This window comes from Mobula birostris, chromosome 8 (genome assembly GCF_030028105.1).
Source record: "Mobula birostris isolate sMobBir1 chromosome 8, sMobBir1.hap1, whole genome shotgun sequence".
NCBI lineage: Eukaryota > Metazoa > Chordata > Chondrichthyes > Myliobatiformes > Myliobatidae > Mobula > Mobula birostris.
The window spans coordinates 102,428,654-102,444,620 of NC_092377.1; the positions used below are offsets into that span (position 1 = coordinate 102,428,654).

Sequence of the window (15,967 nt, forward strand, 5' to 3'; positions counted from 1 at the left end):
GTTGACTAATCGTTTCCCAACCTGCTGACTTCCTCCTGCGTGTTGTGAGTGTTGATTTGTACCCACATCCTTTGAGCACAAAGCCTTATGTGGTCAGCAACTAATGCTGGTCCAGTGTTGGAACATCCATTCAGCAAAAAAAAAGTGTCTTAAGAACTCAGCAGATCAGGTAGCATCTGTGGAGGCAAAGGGATGGTCGATATTTTGGGTCGAGACCCTAGATCTGGATTGAGTCCTGTGAGCAGTTTGTCTCACAGCGTCTGCAGTTGCTTATGAATCCAAGGAACTTCTCTTTAGGCTCAAGAGATGTGGCCAACACCAGCATCTGAACCCTTCCAGTGGTTCTTGCTGGGGACTAGATTCAACTGTAGACGAGAGGACTTGTACTTCAGTAGAGCTCTTCATGGACTCAATAACCCACGGGCAAGCAAACCTGGGCTTACTGGTTTATTACTGTCACAGGTACCAAGGTGTAGCGAAATACTTGGTTTTGCATGCCACCTGCACAAAATGCTGGAGGAACTCAGCAAACCATACAGCATCTATGGAGGGGAATTAACAGTCAATGTTTCAGGCCGAGACCCTTCATTAGGACATACATACGTAGAGTGCTCCAAGAATGCAGAATCTAGTGTTATAGCTACTGAGAGAGTGTAGTACAGGGAGACAATAAGGTGCAAGATGACAATGAGGTAGATTTTGAGGTTAAGAGTCCATCTTATCATACAAGGGAATCATACAGTAGTCTTATATTTGGGAGATACAGAAGCTGTACTTGAGCCTGGTTGTATGTGTTTTTGTATTTTCTGTCTGATGGAAGGGGCGGGGAGAGAAAAGAGAAATTCTGGGGTGGGTGGGGTCTCCTGCACCTGGTAATTACAGAAGCATGATAGGCAGAGCAGGGACAGTTGTCCTTACCTGGTCAGGGTTATGCATAAGCGGGCAGTTGTCACACATGTCTCCAACACCATCCTTGTCAGTGTCCCTCTGCTCAGTGTTATAAACATAGGGACAGTTGTCACCCTCATTCAGGATGCCTATTGACATGGGAATAAGAATTACCCTGGTGACAGTGGTCATAGGCTAAGAAAGATTCAATCAACATGTCAAATATTAAAGATTACATCAACATGTCAAATATTAGAGGGCGTGCACTTAAGATGAGAGGAAGAAAATTCAAAGATGTATGCGGGGAGAGAGAGAAGATACACTTCCAGTAGTGGTGGAAGGTAGAGATACAAATGGGGCACCTGAGAGCCTTTTAGATGATACGTAGAGAATTACAACACAGTACGTCCATTCGGCCCACAATATTGTGCAGACTTATAAAAAGCTACTCCATGATCAATCTAACCCTTTTCTCCTTCACAGCCCATAACCCTCCATCTTTCATAAATCCACCTGCAGAGTCTCTTAAATGTCCCATAAGACATCGGAGCAGCATGAGGCCATTCAGCCCATCGAGTCTGCTCTCTCATTCTAACATGTCTGATCTATTATCCCTCCCAAACCCATTCTCATGCTTTGATGCGTTTAAATCAAGAACCTATCAACCTCTGCTTTAAATATACCCAATGACTTGGCTTCCCTGGCTGTCTGTGGCAACCAATTCCATGCATTCACCACCCTTGAATGTATCTGCCCCTACCACTACACTTGGCAGTGTATTCTACACAGCTTTATGTCAAAAACCTACTTCCTAAACTTTCCTCCACTTACTTTAAAAGGATGTCCTCTGGTATTAGCCAATTCTCTCTAGCTATCCACTCTACCTATGCCTCTTATCATCTTTGACACCTCAATCAGGTCACCTCACACCCTCCATCATTCCAGAGAGAAAAGCCCTAGCTCATTCAACCTGTCCTCATTGGACATGCCGTCTAATCCAGGAAGCATCCTGGTAGATCTCCTTTGCATGCTTTCTAAAGCTTCTACATCAGTCCTGCAATGAGGTGACCAGAATCGAACACAATATTCCAAGTGTGGCCTCAGCAGGGTTTGATAGAACTGCAACATTACCTCGTGGCTGTTGAACTCAATCCCCTGACTAATGAAAGCCAACACACCATGCACATTCTTAACCATCCTATCAACGTCCTTGACAGCTTTAAGATCTATGGACCTGGGCCTCAAGGCCCCTCCGTTCCTCTACAACTGCTAAGAATTCTGCATTTCACTGTGCAGTCCGTCTTCATGTTCAAACTTCCAAAGGGAATCACGTCACACTTTTTCCAGTTTGACCACCAGCTGCCACTTCTCAGAGTGGCTCTGCATCATGTCAATGTCCAACTGTAAACTACAACAACCTTCTACACGTCGGAGCTCATGAGTATGCAGAGAGTGCAGGCAGGAGGGTAATAATAATTAGGAGCCATTATCTTAATTAATTTGCCACACCATGGTGAGCTGAAGGGCCCATTCCTTGCCGTACTGATCTGTGTTCGACATTTTAAATTCCACTCCTTCACATACCCTGTCCAAGATTAGGGTTTTGCGTCATAGGACAATGGAACTTTTGCACAGAAGGAGGCAGTTAGTCAATCATCAATTAATGGCTGTGGGCCTTGATGCACTGATGTCAATCTTGGTTCAAAGGTAAAAGAGAAAGGTTCACTTATTTTATTCAGAGAGCTGGCACCTGTATGAATGGCACAAACTCAAGAAGACGGGGCCCACATAATACAAGTGGATAGGCAGGGAGAGTGGGATTGTCTGATGGGCTGAATGGCCTCTCCCTGTGCCATACAGGCCCAGCTGGGCTTGTGCTGGGTGTGGGCCCATACAACTCACCGTCCCCATCGATGTCCTCGGAGCAGGCATCGCCTTCGCCATTTCCGTCCGTGTCAATCTGCGCCGGGTTGTGGTCATACGGGCAATTGTCACATCGGTCGCCTACATCATCTTTGTCATAGTCAAACTGCCTGGGATTGTAAAGCAGAGGGCAATTGTCCTGGAAGAGAAAGACAATCCCCCGTGTTATCCCACAGGTACAGTTGGGTGCAGCGTGCGGTGAAATATAGGAATACCTAATGATTCGACCTACATGTCATGCTTCCCCTTTAAACCCACCGGGACTCTGTTTCCCACTCCCCCTTTAAACCCAACATGACCAGGCTTCCCACTCCCCCTTTAAACCCACCGTGACCCCGTTTCACACTCTCCCTTTAAATTCACCATGACCCCGTTTCCCACTCTCCCTTTAAATCCACTATGACCCCGTCTCCCACTCTCCCTTTAAACCCACCATGACCCCGTCTCCCACTCTCCCTTTAAACTCACCGTGACCCCATTTCCCACTCCCCCTTTAAACCCACCGTGACCCCGTCTCCCACTCCCCCTTTAAACTCACCATGACCCCGTCTCCCACTCCTCCTTTAAACTCACCGTGACCCCATTTCCCACTCTCCCTTTAAACCCACCATGACCCCGTCTCCCATTCTCCCTTTAAACCCACTGTGACCCTGTTTCCCACTCTCCCTTTAAACTCACGGTGACTCCATCTCCCGCTCCCCCTTTAAACACACCGTGACCCCGTCTCCCACTCCCCCTTTAAACCCACCATGACCCCGTCTCCCGCTGCCCCTTTAAACCCACCGTGACCCCATCTCCCGCTCCCCATTTAAACCCACCGTGACCCCGTCTCCCACTCCCCCTTTAAACACACCGTGACCCCGTCTCCCACTCCCCCTTTAAACCCACCATGACCCTGTCTCCCACTCTCCCTTTAAACCCACCGTGACCCCGTTTCCCACTCTCCCTTTAAACCCACCATGACCCCGTCTCCCACTCTCCCTTTAAACCCAAAGTGACCGTGTCTCCCACTCTCCCTTTAAACCCACCGTGACCCCGTCTCCCGCTCCCCCTTTAAACCCAAAGTGACCATGTCTCCCACTCTCCCTTTAAACCAACCGTGATCCTGTCTCCCACTCTCCCTTTAAGCTTACCAGAACCCCATTTCCTACTCTCCATTAAACTCACCAGAACTCCATTAACCTCACCGGTTTCCCAAATTCCCTCTACACTTACTGTATCGTACCACCAAGCATAAAGTGAATTAAATGTATGCTCAGGTATCAATAGGAACTGCATCCAATGCGCTGGAAGATTTGACCTTCTCGTCCAGCACAACCACAGTCTGGAATCTGCCAGATGGTCAGATTTTACAATACTAATTATTGGGTGGGGGCTGAATCCACCTGGAAAGGTCCAGAACTCACTCGGTCATCATTCCTCCCATCATTGTCATCGTCCTTGTCACAGGCATCTCCCTCTCCGTCCCGGTCGAAGTCTTCTTGCCCAGAATTGGGCAGGTGAGGGCAGTTATCCTGTGAGAGGAGCAATGGAATTAAATTGGCAAACTGGCAAATTGGTGTATTATTGTCATCTGGAGCAAGGTCTAGTGAAAAACTTTTATTTGCATGCCCTCTATACTGATCTTTTCATCACATCAGTGAATTGAGTTGGTATTGGAATTGGCTCAAGATTCAGTGAAAATCTTGTCTTGCATACACATCAGATCATTACACAGTGCATTGAGCTAGAACAAGGTAAAACAATAACAATGCAGAATAAAGTAGGAAAGCTACCAATTCAGCTGAGCAATAAAGTGCGTGATCGTAACTTGTGGGGTCAAGGGGAAACAATAAGAGAATGCAGAATAGTTGCACTTCGAGAAAGTGCAGGGTGGTCAGACATGACAAGGTAGATTGTGAGGCCAAGAATCTACCATGGGGGGACCATTCAACAGTTTGATAACAGTGGGATAGAAGCCTGGCGGTATGTGATTCCATGCTTTAGTATCTTCTGCCTGATGGGGCAGGGGTCGCTGAGGAGAGGAGATACCACCTCGGGTGGTGGGGTTTTGGATAATGAGGGCTGTTTTACTGAGGCAAGCAGGGTCTATAAAGGGGAAGTTTGTCCCTGTGATGTGCATTACTCATCTCTGTTTACCCCTGACAGTTCACTACAGGATAGCAGAGAGTGTTCAGCTACCTCTGTAGAGTCAGTGTAGATTTGGCTACATCATAGTGGGTCCGACGTCACATATAGAGTCAGGGAGTTATTCAACAAAGAAACAGGCCTTTCAGCCCAACTCATTCAAACTGATCGGTGCCTACATTTTCACAGGAGAATGGAGGTTAATCTTATTGAGATGTATGAATCAAGATAGGCATAGATATCGTCAATGCACACAGTCGTTTCCCCAGGGTTGGGGAACCAGAAGTAGGAGAACAAAAGTTTACAGTGATTGGGAGAGATTTAATAAGAACCTGAGCCAACTTTTTCACCAAGAGGGTGGTCATAGTACATTTATCATCCAACTACACTAACGTCAGCTTGTACTACCAAGAGATTCATTTTCCTGCAGGCATTTACAGGAAAACAAAGAAATACAAGGGAATCAATGAAAAACTGCACACAAAGACTGACTAACAACCAATGTGCAAAAGAAAACAAACTCTGCAAAAACTAACGAATAAATAAATGATGAGTTGTTGAGTCCACAGGTTGTGGAATCAGTTCAGAGTTCAGAGGAGTGAAGTTATCCACAATGGTCCCGGAGCCTGATGGTTGTAAAGTAATAACTGCTCCTGAACCTGTACTGTTCCAGTATATAGCCGGGGAAGTGGTTGTGGAAAATATATTAACAACATGATACAGAGAGAGATATGGGCTGAACACAGGTATGTGACTGACTTAGGTAAGGGTATGGGTTGGCATGGATCACTGGGCCAAGGGGACTGTTCCCCTGATTCTGTTTCTAATTGTACTTGCCTGCATTTGGCCCAATTCCCTCTAAACCTTTCCTATCCATGTACTTGTATAGAGTCAGAGAAAAGTACAGCACAGAAACAGGCACTTCGGCCCATCTAGTCTCTACTGAGCCGTTTAAACTGTCTACCCCATCAACCTGCACTGGAACGTAGTCCTTCATATGCAGTACCTTTCCAAACTTCCTTTAAATGTTGAAATCAAGCTCACATGCACCACTTGCGTTGGCAACTCGTTCCTCACTCTCACCACCCTCTGACTGAAAAAGTTTCCCCTCATGTTCCCCTTAACTTTTTACCTTTCACCCTTAACCCATGACCTCTAGTTATAGTCCCACCTGACCTCAGTGAAAAAAGCCTGCTTGCATTTACCCTTTCGATACCCCTCATAATTCTGTAGACCTCTATCAAATCTCCTCTCAGTCTTCGACGTCCCAAGGAATAAAGTCCTAACCTATTCAATCTTTCCTGATAACATCGATCCCCCAGATCTGACAGCATCCTTGTAAATTTTCACTGTACTCTTTCAACCTAATTTACACCTTTCCTGTAGGTAGGTGAACAAAATTGCACACAATATTCTAAATTAGGCCTCACCAACACCTCGTACAAATTCAACATAACATCCCATCTCCTGTACTCAATACATTGATTTATGAAGGTCAAATGTGCCAAATGCCTTTTAAAAGTTGTAATAGTACCAGCTTCTGCAACTTCCATTGGTAGCTTGTTCTGCATTGCCATCATCCTTTGTGTGTAAAACAAATCCCTCAGGTCCCCTTTAAATCTTTCCCTTCTCAACTTAAACCTATGCTCTCTGATTTTACTCTCCCCCATCCTGGGAAAAAGACTTTGACTACTCACTCTAACTGTGTTCCTCATGGCTTTATAAACCTCTATATGATTATCCCTCAGCTTCCTGTGCTCCTGGGAGAAACAAACCCAGCCTATCAAGGCCCAGCCCTCAGTTATGCCACGTTATAGAGTTTCTGGGCCATAATGATTAACAGGAGGTTAAAACAAAGTGGGGAGGGGTTTTGAAAAACCGTGCCAGTTACAAAAGTTTGCTTTTCATGATGCAAGTGGTGGGTGTCCAATTACTGCCTGGAGGAGTCCTTGGGAATTGACAGAGATTGTGATTGAGGTCAAAACTCTCTCTTCAAATTAGGAACATATTTAAAACCCATTCCTGCGTCTTAGAATAATTCTAGTCGCTCCTATCATTTTTTCAAACGACGAAGTCAACATTTATTGTCAGAATCAAATCAGCTGTGTGCTATTTTAATGGCGTTGATGAACTTCTTTGCCATTCTATGAAACGCAACAGGGTCATAGTTACACTGTGTGTGTGAAATCTGTGTGCTTGTGTGCATCTTGTTAGACTGTGTGAGTGTGTGTGTCTGTGTGTAAATGTATGCATGTGAAAGTGTGTGTCTGTGTGTGTGTCTCTGAGTGTATGTGAGTGTGTGACTCTGTATGTGTGTGTGAGTGTGTGCGTCTGTGTGTGAAATCTGTGTGCTTGTGTGCATCTTGTTAGAGTGTGTGTGTGTGTGTGTGTGTGTGTGTGTGTGAATGTGTGACTGTGTGAGTGTATGAGTGTGTGCCTGTGTGTGAGTGTGTGTGTGTGTGTGTGTGTGTGTGTGTGTGTGTGTGTGTGTGTGTGTGTGTTTGTGCGCGCGCGCGTACCAAAGTCAGTATACATTGGAGTGTCTCCAGTGAACAAGGCTCACGGTGAACTTTCCTCCTTCCAATGTCCTGAGTCCACTGCTGGCAATCTGGCTCACCCTCTCACCCTTCCTGCTTGGAGTCAGCCCTGCCACAGTACGCAGTGATCTGTGGGAGACTTTCGCCACAGTGGCGTAGTGGTCAGCGTGACAATTTGCAGTACCAAAGATCAACAGTTGGTGTTCAATTCCCGCCACTGTCTGTATGGAGTTTGTATGCTTTCCCCGTGACTGTGTGTGTTTCCTCCGGGAGCTCCAGTTTCCTCCCACATTCCAATAGATGTACTGCTTAAGGTTAGTAAGTTCTGTGCAAGCTAAGCTTGGGAACACTTGCCAAGGCATTTCACTGTATGTTTCAATACACGTGTGATAAATAAAGCTAATCTTTTCATCCTTACTTTTATTTTGTTCACCTTTATCTTTCTCCCCTCTTACCTTCTTGCATTGGTAGGTGGCATTGGCCGAGCAGGCCAGTTGCTCGTTGGGCCAGCCATCCAGGTCAGAATCCTCTCCGCAAATGATGCCATCACCGGCATATCCTATTCTGCATTCGCACTTGTACATGGGCTCACTGAAAATGCCCAGGTAGGTGCACCTGGCGTACCTGTGGCACTTGTGGGAACCGTCCTTGCACGGGTTGTGAGGCTCACAGACCTGCGGGCGGAAGGAAGGAGCTGAGGGTCACTACAGGGGCAACAGTCGTAGCCAAGGGAAACATTACAGCCAACCCCACCAAACCCCACCCCCGGCATTTTATGAAGAGAATTATTTCACTCGGACAAAAGAGGGAAACACTAGGACACAGGCTGGGTGGCATTGCAATGTAATGGTTGGCGTAACTCTTTACAATGCCAGTAGTCACTGATCGGGGTCAATTCCCACCACTGTCTGTAAGGAGTTTGCACATTCTCTCATGGCCGTTTGGAGCTCTTCCGGGTCCTCTGGTTTCCTCCCACAATCCAAAGACACACAGATCACGGTTAGCAAGTTGTGGGCATTCTATTTTACAGCTGGAAGTGTAGCCACACTTGCGGGCTGCCCCAGTGCATCCTCGGTCTGTGCTGGTTGTGGACACAAATGACACATTTCACTATACGTTTCAAAGTGCCTGTGGCAAATGAAGTTCATCTTTCAAAATCTTTTCTTTAAAGCTCAGTCCAAAAGTTTCAAGAGTCATCCACTCTTTCACTCAGCAGAACCATCAGGGGTTCCAGAGGGGGTGAATGACAAGGTTGTAGAATGAAGAACAGAGGGCATAGGTTTAGGGAGAGAGGGAAAGAATTGATGGGAACCTGAGCGACAACTTGTTCATCCAGAGGGTGATCCATAAGTGGAATGAACTGTAACAGGAAGTGGTTGAGGCAGACATAAGAACAACATGACAAGTGCATTTCGACAGGTACCTGGATAGGAAAGGTGTAGAAATGGAGTTCCCAACCTTTTTTATGCCATGGACCAACACTATTAACCGAGGGGTACATGGACCCCAGGTTGAAACCCCTGGTTTAGAAGGACATGCACCGAACATGGGACACAGAACCAGCTTAGATGGGAATTGGGCCCACAGTCGCTGGAGTTTAGAACCATTGAAACTGATCCAATATTGAAAGGCCGAGAGAGAGTGAACCTGCAGAGGAATGTTTCCAATAGTGGGAGATTTTCGCATCGGAGACCACAGCCGCAGAATAGGTCATGGTTTTAGAACAGAGATAAGGAGGGATTCCTTTAGCCAGAGGGTGGTGAGTCTGTAGGCTTTGTTGCCACAGACAGATATGGAGGCAGAGTCATTGGGCATGTTTGAAGCAGAGGTTGATGGGTTCTTGATTAGTAAGAGCATTAAATTGGTCATGATGGAATGGCTGGGCATACTCAATAGGCCAAATGGCCTAGTTCTGGTCCTATGTCTCATGATCTTATGGCCTTATGTTAGGTTCTCCTTACTTGCTTGTCCTTTTGGGCTGCTTCAACTCCAAGGCCAAATGGTTGGTTGCCTCGGTAACGTGGCGGGCAGGGCAGGCAGTGGAATCCTGGCTCTGTGTTGATGCAATGCTGGACACCATTCATCTGGTAGCACGCGTCAGGGACCTCGTCACACTGCAAGCAAATCAGACAGGGTCAGCGGGAGCCCAACAATATGTTGGATCTGAACCTCCTTCGCAGTTCCCCTACCTCGTCGATGTCCTCGCAGAAGGTGCCGTTGCCTTGGTAACCAGCGGGACACGGGCCGCACTCCCAGGAGCCATCAGGGGAGCTGCTGCACTGTACTCCAGCGAAGCAGGGGTTGGACAGGCATCCATCTGGCAATGGGTAGAGAAAGAGGCTTCAGGTTGTCATAGGTTACAGCGGGACATTGACAGGATGCAGAGCTGGGCTGAGAAGTGGCAGACGAAGCTTAATCCAGAAAAGTGTGAAGCGCTTAACGTTGGAAGGTTGAACTTGAGGGCCGAATATAGGGTTAGTGGCAGGACTCTTGACAGTGTGGAGGAACAAAGGGATCTTGGGGTTCACATCCTCAAAATGCTGTGTGTTGATGGGAGATTAAGAAGGTGTACTATGTGTTGGCCTTCATTAGTTGGTGGGTAGAATTCATGAGCCATGAGGTAATGTTGCATCTCTTTTAAATCCTGGTTAGACCACACTTGGAATGTTGTGTTCTGTTTTGGTCACCTCACTATAGAAAGGATGTGGAATCTTTCCACCATTCCATCATGGCTTATCCATTTCCCTCTCAACCCCATTTTCTTGCCTTCTCCCCATAACCTTTCACACTGTGATTAATCAATCAACTTCCGCTTTAAATATACCCAGTGACGGCCTCTACAGCCCTCTGTGGCAAAGAATTCCACAGATTCGCCACTCTCTCATGAAAGAAATTCCTCCTCATCTCCATTCTAAATGGACGTCTCTCTATTCTGAGGCTGTGCCCTCTGGTCCTAGGCTCTCCCTCCATAGCAAACATCCTCTCCACACCCACTCTCTCGAGGCCTTTTAACACATTCAGTAGATTTCAATGAGATCACGCCCTCATTCATCTGAGTTCCAGTGAGTACAGGCCCAGAGCCAATAAATGTTCTTCATATGACAAGCGATTCAATCACGGAATCATTTTCATGAACCTCATTTGAACCCTCTCCAGTTTCAGCACATCCTTTCTTAGATAAGTGGCCTAAAACTGCCCATGATACTCTAAGTGAGGCCTCACCAGGGCTTTATAACGTCTCAACATTGCATCCTTGCTCTTAAATTCCAGTCCTCTCAAAATGAGTGCTCACGTTGCATGTGCCCTCCTCACCACCGACTCAAACTGCAAATTAACCCTGCTGCACGAGGATTCCCAAATTGCTTCGCTCCTCTGATTTTTGAGTTTTCTCACCATTTAGAAAATAGTCTGTGCTCTTATTCCTTCTACCAAACTGCATGACCATACACTTCCCAACACTGAGTACCACTTGCCACCTCGTTGCTCATTCTCCCAGTCTGTCTAAGTCTTTCCGCAGCCTCAACACAATGTGCCCCTCGACCTATCTTCATATCGTCTGCAAACTTGGCCACAAACCCATTAATTCCTTCATCCAAGTCATTGACATACAACATAAAAATAGGTGGTTCCAACATCGACCCCTGTGGAATACCACTAGTTACCAGCAGCCAACCAGAAAAGGCTCCCTTTATTCCCACTCTTTGCCTCCTCCAATCAGCCACCGTTTTATCCCTGCTGGTATCTTTCCTGTAATACCATTGGCTCTTAACTTTTCAGCAGCCTTATGTGTGGCACCTTGTCAAAAGCCTTCTGAAAATTGAAGTACGCAATATGCACCGATTCTCCTTCATCTATCCTACTTGTTGTTTCCGTCCTTATTATAGACCTATCTTACAAAAAAAATGAACTTGAATTGATGGTAGCTGCGTGACTACATTGAGATGAGTAGGGGGGTGATGTGGTGCAGATCGGAATAGGATTGCACCTACCTATGGGACAGGGCTCCTTGTTGCATATCTTACTGTCCTTGGTGTCTCCCAAGCACTTCTTGCCGCCATACTTGGGCACAGGGTTGTTGCAGTTCCGCTTGCGCTCATGGAGTCCGCCGCCGCAGGTGGCCGTGCAGGCTGACCAAGGGGACCAGGGGCTCCAGTTACCATCAACTGTGGAAGGAAGGAGGAAAGAGAAGGTCAGTTGGGTAGTCCGTGGTTGTCCTTGATGGGGGGAGGAGAAGCTGGCACCAACACGGTCCCCGACCTAGATATGATCTAGTGTGGAGGTCCACCTCCAGGATCCTGATGATGTTGAGCAGATAAGAGTCTCTTCTAAGGACAGAAATGAGGCCTAGAAACTTGAGGTAAAGTGTCTCCCTCAGGGAGTTGAGGTCAGGCAAGTAACTCATATTGATTGGTCACCTTGCTGCCTCTTTTATTCCAATCAGTAATGATCTTCTACCCTCTCTGTAAAGGGTTGGGTCCTAACAGAGTGGACGCTAAGCTTTAGCTGGAGGCATTGCTCTATGTGAGTGAGAACTTCTCTCCGCTAAGAATTTTTCCAAGTAATTTTATTTAGAGATACATCGCGAAATAGGCCCTTCCAGTGCTTCGAGCCTGCCACCAGTAACCCCCCAAATTTAGCCCTAGCCTAATCACCAGACTACTTACAATGACTAATTAACCTACCAAACGGTACATCTTTGGTCTGTGGGAGGAAACCAGAGAACCCAGAGGAAACCCTCACATTCCACGGTGAGGACGTACAAACTCCTTACAGAGGACGCCAGGATTGAACTCCAAACTCTGATGCCCCAAACCATAAGAATCCCATTTATCAGCAGTTGCTCCAAAGCCTGCTCTCTTTGGCACATCTAGGTAATTCTAAACTGCTTTACGAGTCTCTGCTTTCACTGCAGGCATGTTTCAGAGTTAACCATTCTCAGGGTGAGAAGCTCTTCCTCAAGTCCCCTCTAGACCTCTTATCTGTTGCCCTAAACATATGCCCTCCGGGTTTTTATTTCTTCTCCTTTGTACTTCTGCCCAGAAGTCAAGATTTGTCTGGTTCTTGAACCATCCATTAACACGAACAGCTTCGCTCTATCAAACCAACGCAGCCCAGTCACCACCTGGTACACCCTCCTTTGCAAGGAACATCTCTTGTTCAACCTTGGGAAACCTTGTGCCCCATTCCTCCAAACTTTGGGGACAATGGAACAATGTACTCAGCCTTCCCACACACATCAGTCTTGTGAATGAGAAGGTTCAAGGCCTGGTACTTGCGGTGTGTTCTTCAGCCTGTTTTTACACAATAAAATAGCAATGATACAATTGGTATTCATCATTTACCTGCACTGCACATTTTCAGTAGCTGTTGCACTGTTAACGTTTTACCCCATTCCACTTCAATGCACTGCATAATGATTTGATCTGTATGAGCAGTATGCAAGACAAGCTTTTCACTGTATCTCAACCACTCCTATCTTTAGACAGGGACATGAAGAGAAGGTAGAGACCATGAAAAGGCAGATATGTAGTTTAAATTAGAAGCGTGGCCGGCACAGACATTTTGGGCCTGTGCTGACCTGCTCCAGGTTCTATTCAATGGCACAAACACCAGGGGTTCTGCAGATACTGGAAATCCATGGTAACCCAGGCAAAATGCTGGAGGAGCTCAGCAGTCTCACCAGTTCTGATGAAGAGTCTCAGCCCAAATTGTCAACTCTTTATTCCTCTCCATAGATGCTGCTGAACCTGCTGAGTTTGTTGAGTTCCTCTGGCGTTTTGTGTCTCTATGCATTAGGATTGATTCTGGAGCACGGCACAATCCAGGCTCTGAAGGCACGTGCAGAGCTGTGGGGAGATACGAGGCGGGACTTACTGGGGCACGGGGCCTTCATGCACTGCTTTGTCTCCCGACCGTTTCCTTGGCAGTCCTGCCCGCCGAGCTGCGGCACGGGCGAGTTGCAGAGGCGGATGCGGGTGGTGATGCCGTCTCCGCAGGATACCGAGCAGGGAGACCACGGCGACCAGTGGCTCCAGCCCCCGTCCTGACGAACTGAAGACACAGGAGTTCACATCAGTACACCGGCAGAGAGACTTTCAACATAATACAGACAACACCTACCTCCATTTCCAGAGCACCCTTAACATAGCAAGGTATTCCAAGGAGGCCAACAGGAGACACAGACTGAAGCAATGTCGATGGTGTCGTTTACTTAATATTTCAATAACCTTGTACATACATTGTTCGATTAAGCACTCTTGTTTGATTAAATAATTCATTATGGGTTATGTATATAAATGCATCAATTGCATACGACATCACATTACCACCTGATGTGTGCGCACCTTGCTTAAAGTAAACATGAAGTCAGACCTACATTTCAAACTCTCATGTGCTCCTTTGAATTAATTTAATGTTTTGAAGTTACAAAACATAAAAAACAGTTTCAAAGTTCAAAGTAAATTTATTCTCAAACCACGTTACCATGTAGTTCCTTGAGATTCACTTCCTTGCAGGCATTTACAGAGAGAAAAGAAATTCAATAGCTTTTACAAAAATATATACATAAGCAGACAAGGATAAACAATGAACGTGCAAAAGTATACAAATTAAGCAAATATATATATATATATTTGGAGAGGGGAGACTTGCAGCATGGGCAACTGCTGGTCTTTCATACAACCTTGCCCAGGCCTGCGCCTTGGAAACCTTCCAAGGCACAAATCCATGATCTTACGAGATTAACGGATGCCTATATAAAAAATAATACTGACATGGAGATACCCCGGTAAACGTCACTATAACAAATAGGAGCAGGAGTCGGCCATCTGGCCTGTCGAGCCTGTACTATTGGACTCAGCTCCACCTACCTGTCTTTTCCACATAAACCTTAATTCCCCTGCTACGCAAACATCGATATTTAATGAGGTAGCCTCTACTGTGTCTCTGGGCAGAGAATTCTACAGGTTCACTACTCTCTAGGAAAAGCAGTTCCTCGTCATCTCTGTTCTAAATCCATTCCCCTGAATCTTGAGAACCTATCCCATGGTTCTAGATTCACCAATCAGTGGAAACAGCTTTCCTGCCTCTATCTTATCGATCCCTTTCATAGTTTTATATGAGATCCCCTCTCATTCTTCTGAATTGCAGCAAGTATGGTATCAGGCGACTCAATCTCACCTCACAGGTTAACCCCTTCATCTCCAGAATCAGCCATTGTACATTGCACCCAATGTACACTTGGTGATGAAATTCGTGGAGGATTGCTCCATGAGCCAGCAGATGTCTGTGTAAGCCACGACAATGGATATACTTAAAGTGGAGGATGATAGGTTCTTGATTGGTCAGGGCTTCAAAGTTTGTGGAGGGTAAGGAGAAAGAAAGGGGTTGAGAGGGAAAATAAATCAGCCAAGATCAATGGCAGAACAGACTTGATGGTCTGAATGGCGTAATTCTGCTCCTATGCCTCCTGGTCTAAGTTAAGTGCACAGTTTAAGTGACTTGATGGTCTGAATGGCGTAATTCTGCTCCTATGCCTCCTGGTCTAAGTTAAGTGCACAGCTTGATTTTAAAGTTTTAAAGATTAGCGTTTTTTTGTGTACTTCGAAACATCGGAAAGTACAGGGAAATGTGAAATGCATGAAATCCAGTGATGGAAAAAGAGCTGGCAATTCAGATCTTCAAACCTGAACTGCCTTCTGCCTCTCAGGAACTCGAAGGGAAGATTTGCTGCACTATTTTTGATCAGAAAAGGTTCCTCTCCAATGTAAGTGTTAGAGCAACCGAACAGAAATCAGATCCAGCACATTATCCTCCGCAACTTCCGCCACCTTCGACAGGACCCCACCACTAAGCACATCTTTCCCTCTCCACCCCTCTCCGCTTTCCGCAGGGATCGATCCCTCCGCGACTCACTTATCTGCATGCCCATCCCCACGGATCTCCCACCCGGCACTTATCCCTGTAAGTGTAAGTGCTACACCTGTCCCTACACCTCCTCTTTTGCCACCATTCAGGGCCCCAAACAGTCCTTCCAGGTGAGGCAACACTTCACTTGAGAATCTGTTGGGGTCACCTATTGCATCCGGTGCTCCCGGTGTGGCCTCCTCTACATTGGTGAAACCCAATGCAGATTGGGGAACCGCTTCGTCAAGCACCTCTGCTCCGTCCGCCGCAAGAGACAGGATCTGCCGGTTGCCACCCACTTCAACTCTGCTTCCCATTCCCATTCAGATATGTTCATACATGGCCTCCTCTACTGCCATGATGAGGCTAAACTCAGGTTGGAGGAGCAACACCTCATATACCGTCTAGGTAGTCTCCAGCCCCTTGGTATGAACATAGAATTCTCCAACTTCCAGTAATTCCCTCCCCTTCCCTTCCTCTATCCCTATTTCGCATCACCTCCCTCATAGTTCCGCCTCCTTCTACTACTGCGCATTGTTCTCCTGCCAATCACCTCCCTGCTTCTCCTCCCCCACCCCTTTGTCTTT

General features: G+C 46.6%; 1 protein-coding gene across 2 annotated transcripts in view; it reads right to left on the reverse strand.

Moving 5' to 3' along the window:
* LOC140201546 (thrombospondin-2-like) overlaps positions 1-15,967 on the reverse strand; it is a 135,943-nt gene that overhangs the window by 29,920 nt on the left and 90,056 nt on the right. For both annotated transcript variants that reach the window (XM_072265827.1, XM_072265828.1), the window contains exons 9-16: positions 13,350-13,526; positions 11,465-11,638; positions 9,665-9,792; positions 9,437-9,589; positions 7,931-8,149; positions 4,218-4,325; positions 2,791-2,950; positions 919-1,037 (exon numbers count right to left, since the gene is read on the reverse strand). In XM_072265827.1, coding sequence (XP_072121928.1) covers positions 919-1,037; positions 2,791-2,950; positions 4,218-4,325; positions 7,931-8,149; positions 9,437-9,589; positions 9,665-9,792; positions 11,465-11,638; positions 13,350-13,526 — 1,238 coding nt within the window. The remainder of the gene's footprint in view (positions 1-918; positions 1,038-2,790; positions 2,951-4,217; positions 4,326-7,930; positions 8,150-9,436; positions 9,590-9,664; positions 9,793-11,464; positions 11,639-13,349; positions 13,527-15,967) is intronic.